Genomic DNA, 17,294 nt, shown 5'->3' with positions numbered 1-17,294 from the left:
GGATTGTAATATGCAGTAAAATTGTAATAGTTAATATACAAATCCTTGGGGTACGAACTGTGAATGGTGCCCCTTAGGTTACAACCAGAACAGCTGTAAACAGTAGCCTTGGGACCCACTTGTTTGGGGCATGAGAATAAGTCCTGTTGTCTCAGAAATGTAGCAGGTCTGGATCAGTGGTTTGAAGGATACCTGGCAGTTTGTTCATTTATTCACTCATCACTTATGGAGTGGTTCCTATATTCCAGGTGCAGTGCTAAGTGCTATATGAGCGTTATCTCACTTAATCTTTGCAAAATAACTGTGAATAGGTATTATTTTTATCCCTACTTTATAGATGAGGAAATCAGAGTTATTGCTTGCCCTAATTCACACTGTTCGTGACAGAGCTTAGCTAGAATCTTGATGGAGCTGATACTAAGGTTACCACTCTGCTTCTGAATATGAGCTCTGACTACATGTATTTACATAAAATAATTCTGTTGGAATTGATGTTGGTAATTCTTATATTCATATTATTGTATCTCTTCATTTTTAATATATTTTGTTGGATTTCTCAGAAAAAAGGAATGGACCCTGTGATTCTTAAGCTGTTGCAGAAGATGAGGATGGAAACACTTTAAACTTGCAAGTATTAACGGGAAAAAGGATTTATCTTTTCAGACCAAATAACTGAAGACAAGTAACTCTTTCAGCAATAGAGGTGAATTGCATGGGGCTTCTGTGTTGCTGGCTTCAGTGGAGATGGGTCTGATTGTACCCAATTAGGGGGATTAGCTCTCCAAATTGGAAGCATGCTGGCAAAGACTCAAGCATGAGAGCCTGAGCTTTCACAGTGATAATCCTTTCAATCTTAGGAGAGACGACATGGCAGCTTCCTCCCGAGCACAGGCCAAAGAAGAATCTAGTAGCCAAAGACCAGGTTGTCCTTTCCTCTTGGTTTCTGTAGTCATGAGAGCTTAGCTTTGGGGCCAATAAAATACTCTTGCTGAAGTCCTGCTGTCTTGCTGCCTTCTCTAAGGAAGCTGATTGAAGTGAATGAGAAATGAAAAATTTTGCCCAACGGCTTCTTACTGGGTTCTCTTACACGAAGGATTCTTAATTTAACTGATTTCCTCTTCCTAATTAGATTTAGCAATTAGGGTTGCCCATTAACCTAGAATTTTCCTGTAAGAGTCTCATCCTCCGTCATGTCTGCCTGCCTCACAGCACTACAGCCGTACAATCGCAGTTAAATCCGCATCTCCACTTCAAAACAGAGGAGATATACATAGCCAGATCCCGGTGGCTGGCTCTTGAATCTGGCTGGATTCGAGAATCATGTGCAAAGCACTTTGCCAGCCACTCTGAGGTGATGGAAAGATGAGGGCAATCTGGGATTTCTAGGCTCCCATGAGTCACTCACTTATTAATTTTAAAAATGTTTACTGAGTACCTACTATCTGTTAAGCACTGTTCAGACAATGGGGATACAGCAATAAACAAAGCAGACAAAGTCTCTGTACTTTATGCAGACAGACAATAAAGAAATAAATAAGTAAATATATAGTCTGCTAGATAACGGTAAGTACAAAGGAGTAACTACTGTAATCCAGGCATATGCATTAAAATGCAAACAAAAACCCTCTGATGCCGTGTGTTGGTGCACAGTGCTCTCAGTTATAATGGAAGAAGAAATTCATTTTGACAGAGAAGGGAAGATTCGTGGAAGAATCTGTGCAAGTGGGGAGATTTAAGCTGGAGCCTGAAGAAAGTTTAGGTCAGGTGAATACAGCCACGATGCAAAGAGGCAAGAAAAAAAAGCTCTCCAGGCATTAGGAAACATTTCAGCAAAGGTCCAGGAGTGCGAAGAGAGGGGATGCAAACCACATTCAGAAGAGCTGAATAGTTTACTCCAGTCTCAGCACTGGTGGGATAACAGGTGGAACAAAAACCCAGTCTAAAAAGGTATGTAGAGGCTAAGTGATGAAGGATTTTGACTTTCAGGGAGTATGGGTTGAGCTCTGCTAGCAGTGGCAAGTGCCCTGAGCAGATGTGTTTATAGGCAGCAATGTGTCAAACAGTAATATGTCAGCTGGATGCCTTGTCCAGAGGTACCTGGGGCGGTGCTGGCCCTGGTGGCTGACACCCAGTAGCACTGAGATAAGCAGTCTTTGGTTTTCCTTAAACAGGGGCATTATCTTATGACTCAGATGATTCAGGATAGCAAGCTAGACATTTACATTCAAATATGATCTTTCCTTCATTTCTAAGCCACTGATATTCAAGTTCAAGGGCAGTAAACTGAGGCCCTGACATTCACTTCCTTCCTCTTACAGTATAGTTGAGCAACTTGTGAGCTGAAAAGCTGAGATCTACTGCTAACCCAATGATTTCTTGCACCAAGCCTCAGTGAAGGCTTCCATTAACAGATGTGGCTTGCATCGTCTCTTGACAAACTGCATATACAGCCAGCTTTCTGTATCTGTGGGTTCCATTTTCTAATATTCAACCATGAATCAAAAACATTTGAAAAAACAAAATTCCAAAAAGCTCCAAAAAGCAAGACTGAAATTTGTTGCATGGTGACAACTATTTACATGGCAGCTACATCGTATTAGGTACTACAAGTAATCTAGAGATGATTTAAAGTATACGGGAGGACACGCCTAGGTTATATGCAAATACCACATCATTTTATACAAGGAACGTGAGCATCTGCAGATTCTGGAATCTGTGAAGGGTCCTGGAGCCAAATCGTATGGATACTGAGGGATGACTGTCGATGGTCAGAGACATACAGTAAGGAATGAATTCTACCATCTTCACTCTCCTGACATTGCACTTTACCCTCATGGTTCATAAGTAATAAACAGCCCTAAAGAGAAGAGAAGGAACAAATACTTTCATGAGTTTATGTCACTATCACCCCCCAGCTGACTCTCCTTTGCTAACTCAGCCAACAGAGATATTTGGTTCACCTGAGTTTAAAGAAAAATATTTTCCATTCCTTTGTTCTTTCTTCCTCCGTATTTTCCTTCCTTATATTTATTAGGCTCATTTTCTTGTTTCCTCTCTTTGTTGCTGCTTATGGTGTCTGGCAAGGAAGAACAGAGATGCTTGCATGGGGGGTTTTAGACATTTCTGCCACACTGTGTATATATAATGTGAGTCCTTTCCTATCTTTCCTCAATGTCTTGAGCGAAGTATCCATTTCTCAAGAACGCTTTGTGGAGTTGGCTCTAGTATGCTGGCCTTTTTCCTGGTGGGTGTGGGCCTGGAACGGGGGCTGCCCTCCGAGCGTCCACTGTGCTGGTTACGGAAAGAGGATGCAGTGCACACACATTCTCCCCTCCAACTTGAAGGCCTAACCAGCCCAGGCTCTTGCTCTCTCCTCAGGGATTACTGGTGGTAACATGAAGCCAGCTGAGCTGGGCTGGCGAAGAAATGGGTATTAACAATGATACTTTGAAAATGCACAAGCTAGCCAAGATGTAAGTCCTTCAGTTGTTTTCAACAATCCTTTCAGTCGGTCAAAAACACAGCGCTGGACATCCCAGACTCCTAATCCCATCCCCTAATCTACCTGTATACCTTGTTTGTTTAAGGTATTTTTTTTCCCCGCTAGTAAACACATGATGATTTAAAAAATTGCTTCATGCGGTGGAGCTGGGCTGTTTCAAAGCAGAGGTATAAGAACCATGAATAGCGAGGATTCTTGCAATCAACAGCTGTACCCTCAGACTCAAGGGGGTGGAGAACATTTGGGCTACCATGCTCACTAAAACAAACAAACAAAGAAGCAAAACCATTTCTTTGCCATTAAGTCCCTTCAGACGTTCTGGGTGAGACCATCTGAGGCCCTGTGTGGCTCTGCTGCCATGTTGGATGGGGCTTCAGAACCCCACTGGCCTGCATCTGTGAATTAATCCCAGTGTGGGTGTCAGGGATGGGGGCTTCCTACACCCCACGAAGCAATTCTCAGATATCAGCAGGGTGTCACGAATTCAACTCAGTTCTAACACCATCTACACGGAGACAGCATCAGATTCCATGGGGTAAGGGTTCAGTCCCGCAGGACTGCTCTCCCCCAACTTCTGAGGTAAACTGAAAGCCCAGGTTGTTACCTATGCTTCTGACTGGCTATAAACCAGAGGCTCCCATAGCCCCCTCCTCAGGGTTGATTAATTTGCTAGAGCGGCTCACAGAACTCTGAGAGACATTTCACTTACTAGATCACCAGTTCATTATAAAAAACAAAAAACCCAGGAGCAGCCAGAGGGAAGAGATGCTTAGGGCAAGGTGTGTGGGAAAGGGTGACGAGCTTCCATGCCCTCTCTAGGCGCCCCAAGTCTCCACATGTTCACCAACGAGAAGCTCTCTGAACCCTCTCCTTTTGGGTTTTATGGAGGCTTCATTACATAAGCATGATTGATTAATTCACTGGCTATTGGTGATTGATTCAAGCTCCAGGCTCTCTCCCCTTCCCAGAGGCTGGGGGATGGGACTGAGAGATCTGACCCTCTAATCTCATGGATGGGGACCCTGGCAAGGTGAGGTCCAATAGTTACCTCATTAACATAACCGAAGACATATTTATTGCTCTCATCACTAAGGAAATGCCAAGGGTTTTAGGAGCTCTGTGCCAGAAATGGTGACAAAGACCGAATATATATTTTTATTATGAATCACATCACAATTGACTGCTGGCTCTCCGTCTTTCTAGCTCCGTGACCTTTAGAAGTCACTTCATCTTTCTGTGCCTCAAGTTTTCATCTATAAATGAGGCCAAAAAGAGTACCTACTTCACGGACACATTGTGAGGATGAAACGAGTTGATTCCCCTAAAGCCGTTAGAATGGTCTAGCCTCTGGTGCTGGACCTCTGTTGACATCCGTGCTAAGGGACCCCACCAAAGAGTATTAAGTAGTACTGTGCATAAATTTAAATACCAGAGGGGAGAGGGGAAGCTTGGTGGCTTCTCCAAAGGAAAAAGAACTTTCAAACGTCAGGATGATAGGAAGAAGGAAAAGCTTTCCAGAATCAATTACTGAAAAATGAGGGCGGGGTTCATGGCTCCCACAGACTAGAGTGTAGGGTACCCCTTACACTTTCCCCTGCAAAGAGTCAGAAAGCAGAAGAGGGGGCGCTGAGAAAGATTTGTAATTCTGCTTTAAGGTTCCTTTTCCAGTATAATGGGTTATTTGTATACACTTGCTCTTGGCAGAACTTACATAATACCTAAAACCCAGTAAGGTCATGGTTATACACATGCAGAGACTTGGGCTTGAACAGATAACCTGAGTGCCATTTAGAAGGCACTGCCCGACCCCAGGAGTGTCATGCACGCCCCCCAGTGATAAGCAACGTGTGGCATGGGCAGGAGTGGCCTTTGAAGAAGCTTAGAAATGGTAGCTCCCCTACCTAGGAGTACTAGGTAGTACCCCCTAACTCTCTCCACATACACTCTCCTGGCCCGTATCAGCGGCAGCCTCCAGTTTTGAACACAAAGGACATTTCTTCCATGAAATCATTGTATAAAGCTGGCCTCTTTCTGTTATGAATAATCATGAAATTGGGGGTGAAGGAGAAAGGCAACTCCACATTTGAAGCTACAAAAAGCCTGTGATTCATTTTTAGTCTCTTTATTAAGCAGCCTAGTCTCAGTTAGATAATTTGCAGCAAAGTTCTACCCTGGAGCAAGTTTCCTCAGTCATGTTAAATTCATGGGGAAAATCCTCCCAGGATTTAGAACTGAAAAATAGACAGCTTTAATAACAGAAACGGTGATGTAAAGAGCGGAGAAAGGCAGTATGTTCTAACCATTTAGGGAAAAAATGGGTAAGATGTTACTAATAAGCCCTGCTATATTTTTATCCTACCGTTCTTTTCATCTGAAGGAATATTGACATGAGCTTTTAAACTCTGAAAGATTATCTGACAGCTTCTATCTTTAGGACAAATTATCAGCAAGAGTTTTATTTCGCTATTACCTTTACTCAAAACTCAGAGGACACATGCTTACCGGAGCCCAGATGAGGAAATGAAATCTACAGACAAGAGTGCCATAAACAGAACAGCAGAACCCAGCTACTTCGAGGTTGCCTTGGTGGACATTGTCCTTCTTCTCGAGTGTGGCTGGGATAGAGATGAATAGGGCCCACAGCACGCTCCTGGATGTAGTCCCAACCTAACTTCCCAGCCGCATCTCGCACCATCCCCTCCAACCACAGAGCCTATATTCCAGTTACGCCAAACTACCCACCGGTCCCAAATATGCTGCATGTTTGAACACCCTCCTTCTGCCCACATGTCCTACCTGGGCAAGCTTCAACTCATCTTTTAAGAGTCATCTGCAATGTGACTTTCTTCCAGAAATCTTTTCAACCCTAAGCAAAGTTAGTGGCATCTTATTCTGCTCTTCCATAGTTCCCGGTACCTGCTTCATTATGGAGCATAGTGCACCGGAAATCTTAGTTTACAGTGTCAGTTCCCCCTGTGACCCTGAAAGGGCAGGGACTTCACCTAGGATATCCGAACCCTCCAGTCCAGCGTTTCTCAACAGCAGCAATATTGACATTTGGGGCCAGAAAATTTCTTGGTGTGAGGGCTGTCCTGTGTATCATCCCTGGTCTCTACCCACTAAATGCCAGTGGCACACCATCCTCGGTGTGATGAGAAAGAACCATCTTCAGACATGGCCCAGTGCCTCCTGGGGAGAAAATCAGCCCGGATGAGAACTACAGCTCTAGCCCTAACAGAGAGCCTGATATATACCAGGTGCTTAATATATATTTGCTGAGTCAATAAATCAATGTCCAAGTTAATGAATAAAAACCGAATGAACCAGGCTTCCCTGGTGGCGTGGTGGTTGAGAGTCCGCCTGCCAATGCAGGGGACACAGGTTCGTGCCCCAATCCCGGAAGATCCCACATGCCGCAGAGCGGCTGGGCCCGTGAGCCATGGCCGCTGAGCCTGCGCGTCCGGAGCCTGTGCTCCGCAACAGGAGAGGCCACGACAGTGAGAGGCCCGCATACCGCAAAAAAACAAAACAAAACCGAATGGACCACAGATAAAGAAAGATCTTACTGTATCTTTCACACACTCACCAAACTTAGGATCTTCGTTCCAGAAGTCTCTTTATGACTTGGTTCTACTTTCTTCCTATTTTATCACCCTTTGTCCCTCACCTGCAGGCTCTTCCACATCCTCCGCTTTGTCTTCCTTCCCGCCAATCCAAATTCTGTACTGAATGCAAGGCAAAGAACAACTTATCTACTTCAAAAAGCCTTCCCCAAATGCACCCAATGCACAGTGACTTCTTCACATTCTTTAAACATTTATGAAAAGTTTTAAGCATATATACATATATACATACATGTATGTGCAATACTATTGGTCTTAGAACTATCATCTTTTTGTTTCACACGTGTATAGGAGTTTTCTTCTCAACCAGAGGAATCGCTCCTTGATAGAAGGCTTGCTTATGCTTTTGAGATTTTGCTTCCCCTTAGCATTAGCACAAGTTTATGAACAACAGATGTTTAGCTTTTGCTTGAAGTGTATTTTCTTCCATAAGCATCTGGCAGGTGTGTTAAATCTGTGTAATTGGTGTGGTCTTGACATAGTTTCGTTTTTAAAAGGCATAGGGCTAACTCTTTAACATCTTGCAGTTTTTAAACAAACTCATTTCAAGGAGATTCTGCAAATATGAATAAAAGTAATTTGCAATGTTATAGGATTTCTGTGGGAAGGCAGTAAATATGATAAGCAATGAGAAAGGCAAAAATAGCTGCATCTGGTCTTAAATTCTGACTGTGCTCAAACTCCACGTAGGCTTCGTTTTCCACTGGTTGGTAAAACTATCTTAAAAACATTGGCTTCCTGGTTTATTCTGAGCTCTCTCAGTGCCAAAGCATCCGTTGCACCATCCTGCTTCAGGCTTACTTACGGTGACTCATACATGCACTCTCCCAAGGCCTGTGTTTGGAAATTTGCTCAAACTTCTGGGCTATAGGGCATTTCTTTCTCACATTTTTCTTGGAAGAGTTCATGCTTTGCCCAAGAGTAGTCACCCGTGGGGATTCTGATCCTCCGTGTTCAATGGCAGGGTTAAGGGGACAACCCCAGAATGTACCCACATTGCATTTGAGCTCGACATCTGCAACAGGATCAGTGTAGACATATAGGGTGGGGGAAATGTCTCTAGCTTCACCATTCCTTTTTGTAACCCTTAATAAAAGGATGAAAGAATGCTTTTGTTCACATCTCATGGATCGTGACTTTTGGCAGAACAGCCTCGTGAGGCTTCCGTTTCTCCAGAGTTCCAACGCTGATTCCTCTCTGCTGTACCTTTTGACTCACCCTCTCCACGGCCCCCTCCTCTATGCCTACCGAGTCCTCCCATTTAAAATGCAAACGCAAACGCTTCTCTTGAGCCCGCCGCCTCCTACGGTACCATCTTGACTTACTCCACCTTGTCACCAATGCATGTCGGCCCCCCTTTATCACTTTCATGCCCCTGTCTCACTTTCATACACAGCTCACTACAATCTGGCAACCTTGGAGTATGCCCGCAATCTCAAAATACACCCACTCTTTCTTGGAACCTGGGACCACCTGATATTGCCACATTTGTATGGCCTTTTCTGGTCCTCCAGCTCCTTGATTCTGCTGGCCTGCCTGTTTGGACGGAGTGGGCGCGCCCGTTTGAAGTTGTCTCCGGGCTTGGCTTTCAGTCCCTTGAGTTTTCCTCATCCCTTTGTCTTTCTCAGACTCCTTCCTATTCTCACCGTCCACCTTAGGTCTAGGTCATTTCAGGGTTCCATCTTCAGCTTTATTCATTTCCCCCCTTAATGCTCTCCCTATGATGACTTCTTACACTGTCATGTCTTCAAATATCAATTAAATGTAATGGCCACTAAATGCTTCTCTTTACCTTTTCCATCCTCTGTAAGTTCCAGCCCAAGTTTTCAACAGACCCCAGGTTTGCCAGTCATCAAGCATCTCAAATGCATCATGTTCAAAACCAGATTCGATTCCCTTCCTACCCCCATGGCTTGCTCCCCTGTTTGTCCCTCTGTTAACGACTATTTTTTCCAAGATGTAAGCAGAATTGGTGTATGACTCCTCTGTCTCACTAAATACTGCTCATACTTCCAAAGGCTCTTGATCTGTTTCATTTTCATGTTGAAAGATGATCAAAACTGAGTTCTTGCCTCTGTTCTCTTCCTGCTCTTGTGTATGCTTTCCTCTGTGGCTCTCTGTGTTCCCTGTGCAAGAAACCAGATCTCATTGCCACTCTCCCATCCCCAAAGTTCCTGGTTCTGAAGGCAGTGGAGAACCAAGTCCAAGTGAAGCCTGGAATTCAAGGTCGCTCACCACGGTAACTCTAACCATGTTCCCTTCAGAACTTCATTTCTTACCACTTCATTGACCACAGGGGGAGGGGCCAGCCTCCCAAACTGCGTTCTAACCCTGTATGCACCATATACTTTCTTTTCCACCTGGTAAAATTCAACTAGAATGTTAAGGCTCAGCTCAAAGGGTCTTTGTGAAGCACCCTTACCCTTGGCTCTTAAGGAGAATTAACCATCACCTTCTGTGCCTACACAGCACTTTTCTTTTAGCTCTCCTAAGTCACCTTGTAATACAGTAGTTTTCATGTTAGTCACTGAGCTTGAGGAGTCCATGGTGTAGTGGGGTGAACGATATCTTATCCATTTGTTGGCCTGTCATCCATCCATCCATTACTCTGGCCAGCATTTTGAGACTACCACATTTAAGATCCCCTCCAGTGTTAATATTCTATCATTTTGAATATTATTTAATTTCTATATATAGAGAAAATAGTGTAAATTACAGGTTTAAGTACATGACATGGGCATCCTGTATCATTCGTGTCTTGATCATTATTAAATTTCCAGTGCTCAATAATAACTTAGCAGGTGCTCAATAAATGTGATTGAATAAATAAGTTAGTTCCTAGAAATTGATGGGAGGTTGACTTAGGAATACGAATAGTGGAAAACAAATCTTGTTTTTCTCGATTTTTAAAAAGTTGTTTGCTTGAAATCATTGCACTTGTACCGAACTGAACCTCTGTAGCAGCTGAAATTACTTGACTGTGACAGATAGTTCTGAGTTACATATATTATGTGCACTGTTCTCTACTCCACAAAGTATTTCCTGAGCAACACAAGTGAGCACACTCAGGGCAGCGAGGTCCCAGCAGCAGCAGGCTAGCCGCCCTATAGAATGCAGCCCTAGAGTCTGTGGGCTGAGGCCATCTCTGCTGGGACCCAGCCCGGCACTCACCTGTCCTGACCACGCAACGCACTAGCGGCATCATCTGGGTTTAGAGTTTTAACTTCCAACTTCGCCATTCCCTTCCTTCTCCAATACTTTACAGTCCTTTTCCCAATTGTTACTTTTCGTCTGCTTGTGTATATTACCCTATTTTCACCTACATTCCAATCCTATAAACCAGAAAACATAGCTGAATGAGTAACTGGGTAAAGAGTCTCCTTGATTAGAGCCAATACCTTAAACATTTTCAAACTTTCCACAAAGGACCACATTAGATACCAACCATGACGTTATCCATGCTCTATTAAATGAATAAAATCTGGCTTAAATGACAATAACTGTGAAGATACAAACACCCGTGTTTGCTTTAACATCTTTATTATCCTGAATATAAAAGACAGAAATCCTTTAAGATATAACAGAGTTCTTTATATGTGAAACATTATTTTTTTACAAGTGAAAAAATAAATACCTCTTGGAATAAAGGCTTATATGCTAATATGTGCCATAAAAAAGTAGAGTTTTAATATCTGACAAAATGTCTGTGCAAAGAAACAAATGCATAAACACATTACTGCTACATTAAGGCAATATGAAAAGTATACTCAGAAATCTCAGTAAAGTGACAGTGTAGGTTTCTAGCTTTAACTTAGCTAGTATTGCACCCAATAAGGTCATCCAGGTTCCAGACATCCTAGAAAACCAACAAGCTGACCAGGTTCCAAAATGCCCAAGTGGGAGTGGAAAACATGATTAAGAATATAGAAACAAAACCCCCCCGAAACCCCTCTAAAACATATAGAGGGACAACAAAAAGTTAATACTTAAGCATTTACTACCAAAAAAAAAGCTTACGATATCTAGGATACCTACTATAAGGCTGTAAAAGGCTTGATGGCTCAAGCAAAAGCAACCCCACTGGCTGAAGCTGGAGCAGGGTGCGTCGGAGAACTCACGAACGACCCCTGCTTTGTACATGGCGAAGCTTCATCTCAGCGAGCAATGCTCTTCCTTCCAAGGAACATGCGCTCCCTTTTCAATCTTAAAATATTCCACCAACTCAAGAGGCCCAAGGAGTGCTGACTACTCCACAGAAATCGTCTAACCAGACTGGTAGCATTTTATAATTGAAAGGCTTGGGGCCAGGGTAAGGAGAGGGGGAAAGAATAGGACACCATCCACGTGGAGGGATCTATTTTCCACTGGTTAGACCGGTTTAAATCTGACAACTTTGTGTTCACTTTAAAAAAGTCCCCGAATCAGGCTTCCCTGGTGGTGCAGTGGTTGAGGGTCTGCCTGCTGATGCAGGGGACGCGGGTTTGTGCCCCGATCCGGGAGGATCCTGCATGCTGCGGGGCTGCTGGGCCCGTGGGCCGTGGCCGCTGGGTCTGTGCGTCCAGAGCCTGTGCTCTGCAACGGGAGGGGCCGCAGCAGTGAGAGGTCCGTGTATGGCAAAAAAAAAAAAAAAAAGTCCCCAAATCGATTTTTAAATATGTTTGCCTCCCAATCTTTCTTGAACAAGTTAGAAAAACAGAAATGACATTAAAATGACAAGTATCTCTTTAAGAAAAATTTTCCTATTAAAAATGTCCAGAGCTCTGTGACCCGTACAAAAAGAACCAAGTAAATCCTTAAAATGAATCCTTACAAAATTGGCTGCAAGTAGGAAACTTACCTTGGGATACGTTAAGGAGACTTAAACATCATTTTCTAAAAGGTACTCACTTTTGGGCTATGCTGCCACTTAACTGACGTCAAAGATCTTCCTGATTTCTTTACTTGATCATAAAAAGAAGAAAAGTCCAAGGAACGTGTCTGGGTCCCAGAGCTCTTCCTGGTCACCAACCCGGAGGTGCTGATTCTATGCATGGTACATTTTGGCGGTAAGGAGTAGTCATACTGTTTCTAGTCTTCCTTTTTTTTTTTTTCCCCCTAAACGTTGCATGGCAGATGGGCGTTGGAGTATTTATTCTCTCCACAATCTATCATGTTTATAGTTTATACCAGTGCAGTTCATGGAGACATGGCATGTCCGGTAAGTGCACAGCAGATCAGATCACAGTCAGGTTGAGAAGACTGGTGTGGGTCGGCAGGTAGACGTGCTGGACGTGGTCCACCCGTGACCTGCAGACAGGACAGGACTGGAAAAGAGAAGCCGACAGTATGGGTTAGGACACTTCCAAGGGTCTGTGTCTTCAGTGTTCACCCATGGTACCTATTACAGTGCTTTTTCTAAATACGCTGTGGTCACAATTATTTCTAGCTTTCCACTGGGAGGGCTCTTTGCTTTCTAACAAGTCTGACATTTTATACCTGACAAAGGATTAAAAATAAATACTAGGAAAAAGTATAAATGAATGAAATTAATCAGGTTTTCAGTCAAACTCTTAAACAAGGCACCGTGAGTAAAGTGATTACTGAAGACTTCTTGCTGTGCAATGAGGCTGTGGTCCCTACATGGGCTGATGATGAAGTCTCAGGCAGGGATGCAGGAGACCCTCCCGGAGACTGTGTCCTTGGCTCAGCTGGCTCAGGGTGCATCACGGGGGGATGCCACGTGGCCGGTGAGCATGGCCGCTCCTAGTCACAGGTCACAGCTCCACACCCCTGGCTGGCCTCTCAGCAAGCATGTCCCTTCCTCAGCCACACGGGGCGCCGTAGGCATGAGAATCAGACTATGTGGATGAAAAAGGCAAACCCACGACCACTCCTAGGGAAACCACTCGTCTTAGGAGTGTGATCTACTCTAAGGAAGACATGGGCATCCTCTTGGCTCATTTGTAGCCCTAAAAATAGTTCTGAAATTAGCAGCTTCCGAGGGACTAGATGTTATTTAGGGCTAATTTTACGTAAAATCACAGTGACAGTTAGCCAACCGTTCTGGGAAATGAAAACAAATTGAGAATATTGTAAAAGGAAATGCAAGGTGCAAGAAAGAAACAGATACTATGTAAGAGGTGCTTTTATTTTTTCTACTAATATTAAAATTAGTTTGACTTGCTAAGTGAGAGCTAATCCAAGGGGACCTTGGAGGCACAGGCAGTACCAAAAAGAAATTAATCACAAAAAATGAGGCGACAACCCACCCATGGATAAGTGAGAGTTAACTATCACTCAAAACTCTAAGAATTCTTTCCCAAATAATACAAGTAAGCAAAAAAGACCATCCTCCGACGTGTCAAGCAGCAGAGACAACATGAAAAGGGAAGAGAAGGAGGTGACCAGCCTCCAGGAGGCCTGGGTTCCACTGCCCGGCTCAGCCACTAACTAGATGTGGTACCTTGTGAATCTGAACCTCATATCCAGGACTTGAAAGAAGCCTGTGATTTAGTAATTACATTGCTGAAAAGAGTGTGCTAATCCAAACTGTTTCCAAAGGGCAACACCTTCCAAGTCACAGATACAAAGACCCTCTGGACGGAGATGGACATTCTCCATCTGTGCCTCCACAAGTCAGTACCTGGCCCATGCCAGCCGGCTGACCCCTCACCTGGAGCCAGGAGAACCCTCACCTGGAACTGAAAACGCCCCTTCACCTGGAGCTGGAAAACACCCCCTCACCTGGAGCCAGGAGGACCCCCACCTGGAGCCGGGGGACCCTCATCTGGAGCCGGGAGGACCCTCACCCGGAGCTAGAAATGCCCCCTCACCTGGAGCTGAAAACATCCCCTCATCTGGAGGCGGAAGGACCCTCACCTGGAGCCAGGAGGAACCTCACCTGGAGCTGGAAACGCCCCCTCACCTGGAGCTGGGAAGATCCTCACCTGGAGCTGGGCGGCGCAGCCCTCGCAGCACACAGTGTGGCCGCAGGGGCAGAAGGCTGAGTTGATCTCACCCTCGCAGCACAGCACGCACAGCATGGCCTCCTTGAGCTTGCGCAGCTTCTCCTGGAGGGCCCGGGTCTGCTGGCAGCCAAGGCCCTCGCAGCTGCCGCAGCTCATGCTGCTCTCCGAGGACTTCAGGGGAGAGTTTGGAGGGCTGGGGTCGCTTCTCGGCACGAGATCCAGCACACCCGCGTTGTACAGAGCCCTCCTGGCGTGGTCATACGCCTCCTTGGAGGTTCTTTTAATATCGAAGACATACTTCTTGCCCAGGTTGATGTTTTCGTTCAGAAACAGAGAAGCCAAATGGCCCTTCAGGTCTCGGCTGTACTGCATCATGACGGCACTGGTCACCGTGTCGCACCTACGGACAGAGATGTAACACCCACCTCAGTACTGACAGGCCTGGGCGTCCCCACGAGCCAGACCTTAAACACTGCTGTGAATAATGATGCTCATGGGAGCAGACATTAAATATTCTTGTTTGTGTGCTTGAAAATGAATTCTTCCAGTTTCATAGGTGTTAGGTATTTCAATGATTCTACCTCTGTGCTTCTCAAGTGTCTGCAAAGGAAGGAGCCCTGATCAGGCAGCTGTAAACCAGAGGGCACCTCCACCTCCAGGGACAGAACTACAGTCCAAAGCAGCTCATGGCAAGAAAAAGGAAATTCTTCTTTGTAGTCTTGGCTTTATGTTAAAAATTGCTACAAATTTTCCATTCTGCTCCACAATGTGTGTGTCTACTTTAACATAAAAAAAGGGTTGGTTGCCTGCCAATTAAACTTCTTAGCTTTTAAAAAACTTTCCAAATATTTGAGTCAAATCACAAGTCTACTTTAAAGCACCCTTGGAAATAAGGCTATCAATACAGTTATCGAGACTACACACTGAGGATTCAGGGTAGCAGCTCTCCCAGGAAGGAAAGACGACTTGGGTCATCCTGTGGGAAAAGGGCAACAGCAGCGGCTGAACAGGCCCCACCGCTCAGTCACCTCGGGGAAGGGGAGCTCTGAGGAAAGGGCTAAGAGATAAGCAGTAGAGCGAATCCATGCATCTCTCTCTCTCTCTCTCTCTGTCACTCACTCACACACACACACACACCCTGAGGGAAAAGCAGGATGATGTTGAGAAGGACCCCACTGCTATGGTAGAAATGAAGGGTTCGAAAACAACCGATTTCTTAAGCTCTATACAAGGTTCACTGACACAGTGATACCAGGAACCACAGGAGCCTTGCTGTCACCTGGAAATCTCAGCATTGTGGCAGACGCTGGGGTTACGGGGTGCACAGGGGTACGTGCCTGTAAAAAGCATGCGTCTCGGTGATGGCTCGGTAGAGCCCGCTGGCTGCCCGGGTGCTGATCATCTTGAACAAGAGCACGATGCTGTTCCCAGACTCCTTGGTGATGGTGAGGTACACGTTCTTCCCTGACTGGGTAGCCATCTGCACGACAGGGTAAGCAATCCTGAAACGTGGGAAGAGAAAAGTGAGCAAGCCCAGGGGAGATGGGTCACCATGTGTGTGCTTCTGCAGGGTTCCCATGTGCTCAGGGCCCAGCCATAAAGCCAGACACTCTGCCTGGGACCATCAGCTAAGCACTCTGCTCCCTAGGTATGAAGGCTCTTTGAAAAGAGTTGGAGAGGAGCACTGGCGCAAGTTTTGGAGTGAGTGTGAGTGTGTGTGTGAGGGTGTGTGAGTGTATGTGTGAGTGTGGGGTGTGAGTGTGTGTGTGTGTGAAATGAGATTTTTATAGCCGTGGATGACATGTGAAAAATATTAACTCTGTCACATCAGTACACTTGAGCCTATATTTAAAAAAAAATATTGGAATGGTTATCAAGGCCTGAATAAAATGAATGTACCTACCCAAAATGAAATACATTATTCCTAAAGGATGACTGTCTAGTAAATCCCTCCCCATTTCCTATTTTCACCATCAGAGCTACAAAAGTACATACACACGTAGGTCTAAACAAAAATTTAAGACTTGGGTTACCTATTAATTGGGCTGAAGTCATCTTTACAAATTGAGATTCCTTCAGGTCCAACCCCAATGAGGAGTTTCTGCCCTTCGCTGTCCCTCACAGAATGCCATTCTGTGCCGTAGTTTTCCATTGCGGACACAATCTGCAAAACCTGGTATTCAGCCGAAGCCTGGCTGGTCCCCTCCAACTCCTTATGCTTTGCCACAATGCTGCAAGACACCAAAAGGGCAGAGAGGCATACAGAAGGATTAACTGATGTAGTCTTCAGAGATAAATCGGTATCATTTTTACTAGTGAATTATACTGACACTGTCATTTACGAATCACAAAAACTCAAAGCTATATACTATTGATATTTCATTTATTTAGCAAACTTATTGTAAAAGACTTTTAAGACACTGTTCAAGATCTCAACTATTAAATCATTAGGAGAAAAAACTATGGGGGATGCCAGATGGGGATGAATTAAAAGAACTATGGAAAATCTCTAAAAATATACATAAGAAATTTATACGTAGCAATGTCTCATGCCATTTGTCTAGATTTGCTTTCTAAGTTTCATTATAATATATCATTATATGGGATTGATTAGGTCATTTGCAACTGAAAAATGCAGGATCTATTTTATCTATTGGGGCGGACAGCCTCCAATACCATCCTTAAAGGTCCCCACCTCCTGGTATCCATGCCCTCATGTAACTTCCTTCACTTGAGTGTACGCTGGAGTAACGACTTGCTTCTAATGTACAGAATACGGCCAAAGTGATGTGCTGTCACTCACTTCTGAGATTAAGTTATAAAGAGACTTTGAATCCGTCTTGGGTGTTTGCTCTTGCTCTGACTCAACTGTTTGTCCTTGGGGAAGCCAGTCCCCACGTTATCAAAACAGCCCCCCCGAAGAGGCCGCCATGGTGAAGGCACAGGCCAGCCAACAAGTCACCTGAGCCAAACTGGAAGCAGATCCCTCCCTCGTGTGAGCCTTCAGATGAGACTGAACCCCCCCAGCAGCTTGACTGCAGCCTCCTCAAAGATCTGGAGCCAGAGAACCCAACCGGGCCACAGCCAGATTCCTGACCCAGAGAACTGTGAGATGATTTTGTTGTTTTAAGCCACTAAGTTTAGGGGGGCAACCCTGTTACCCAGGAATAGATAATTAAGACATCTTTGTTAGGTCTCTTGGTTTAATCCTTGCTGGGATGA

General features: G+C 44.8%; 1 protein-coding gene across 3 annotated transcripts in view; it reads right to left on the bottom strand.

The window, feature by feature from the left end:
- Positions 1 to 17,294, bottom strand: part of MYLIP (myosin regulatory light chain interacting protein) — a 168,900-nt gene that overhangs the window by 138,274 nt on the left and 13,332 nt on the right. Inside the window, exons 4-9 of one of the 3 annotated variants that reach the window (XM_027128438.1) lie at positions 16,106 to 16,303; positions 15,410 to 15,574; positions 14,052 to 14,472; positions 12,013 to 12,428; positions 10,297 to 10,457; positions 7,089 to 7,227 (exon numbers count right to left, since the gene is read on the bottom strand). In XM_027128438.1, coding sequence (XP_026984239.1) covers positions 12,339 to 12,428; positions 14,052 to 14,472; positions 15,410 to 15,574; positions 16,106 to 16,303 — 874 coding nt within the window. In that variant the 3' untranslated portion in view covers positions 7,089 to 7,227; positions 10,297 to 10,457; positions 12,013 to 12,338. Of the gene's footprint in view, positions 1 to 7,088; positions 7,228 to 10,296; positions 10,458 to 12,012; positions 13,887 to 14,000; positions 14,473 to 15,409; positions 15,575 to 16,105; positions 16,304 to 17,294 lie in introns of those variants that run through there. The other 2 variants (XM_027128436.1, XM_027128437.1) reach the window with 2 other exon arrangements.

This window comes from Aethalodelphis obliquidens, unplaced genomic scaffold, assembly GCF_003676395.1.
Source record: "Aethalodelphis obliquidens isolate GAN/ISIS:26980383/991018 unplaced genomic scaffold, ASM367639v1 scaffold34, whole genome shotgun sequence".
Classification (NCBI taxonomy): Eukaryota; Metazoa; Chordata; class Mammalia; order Artiodactyla; family Delphinidae; genus Aethalodelphis; species Aethalodelphis obliquidens.
This window is presented reverse-complemented; position numbering and strand designations above follow the sequence as displayed.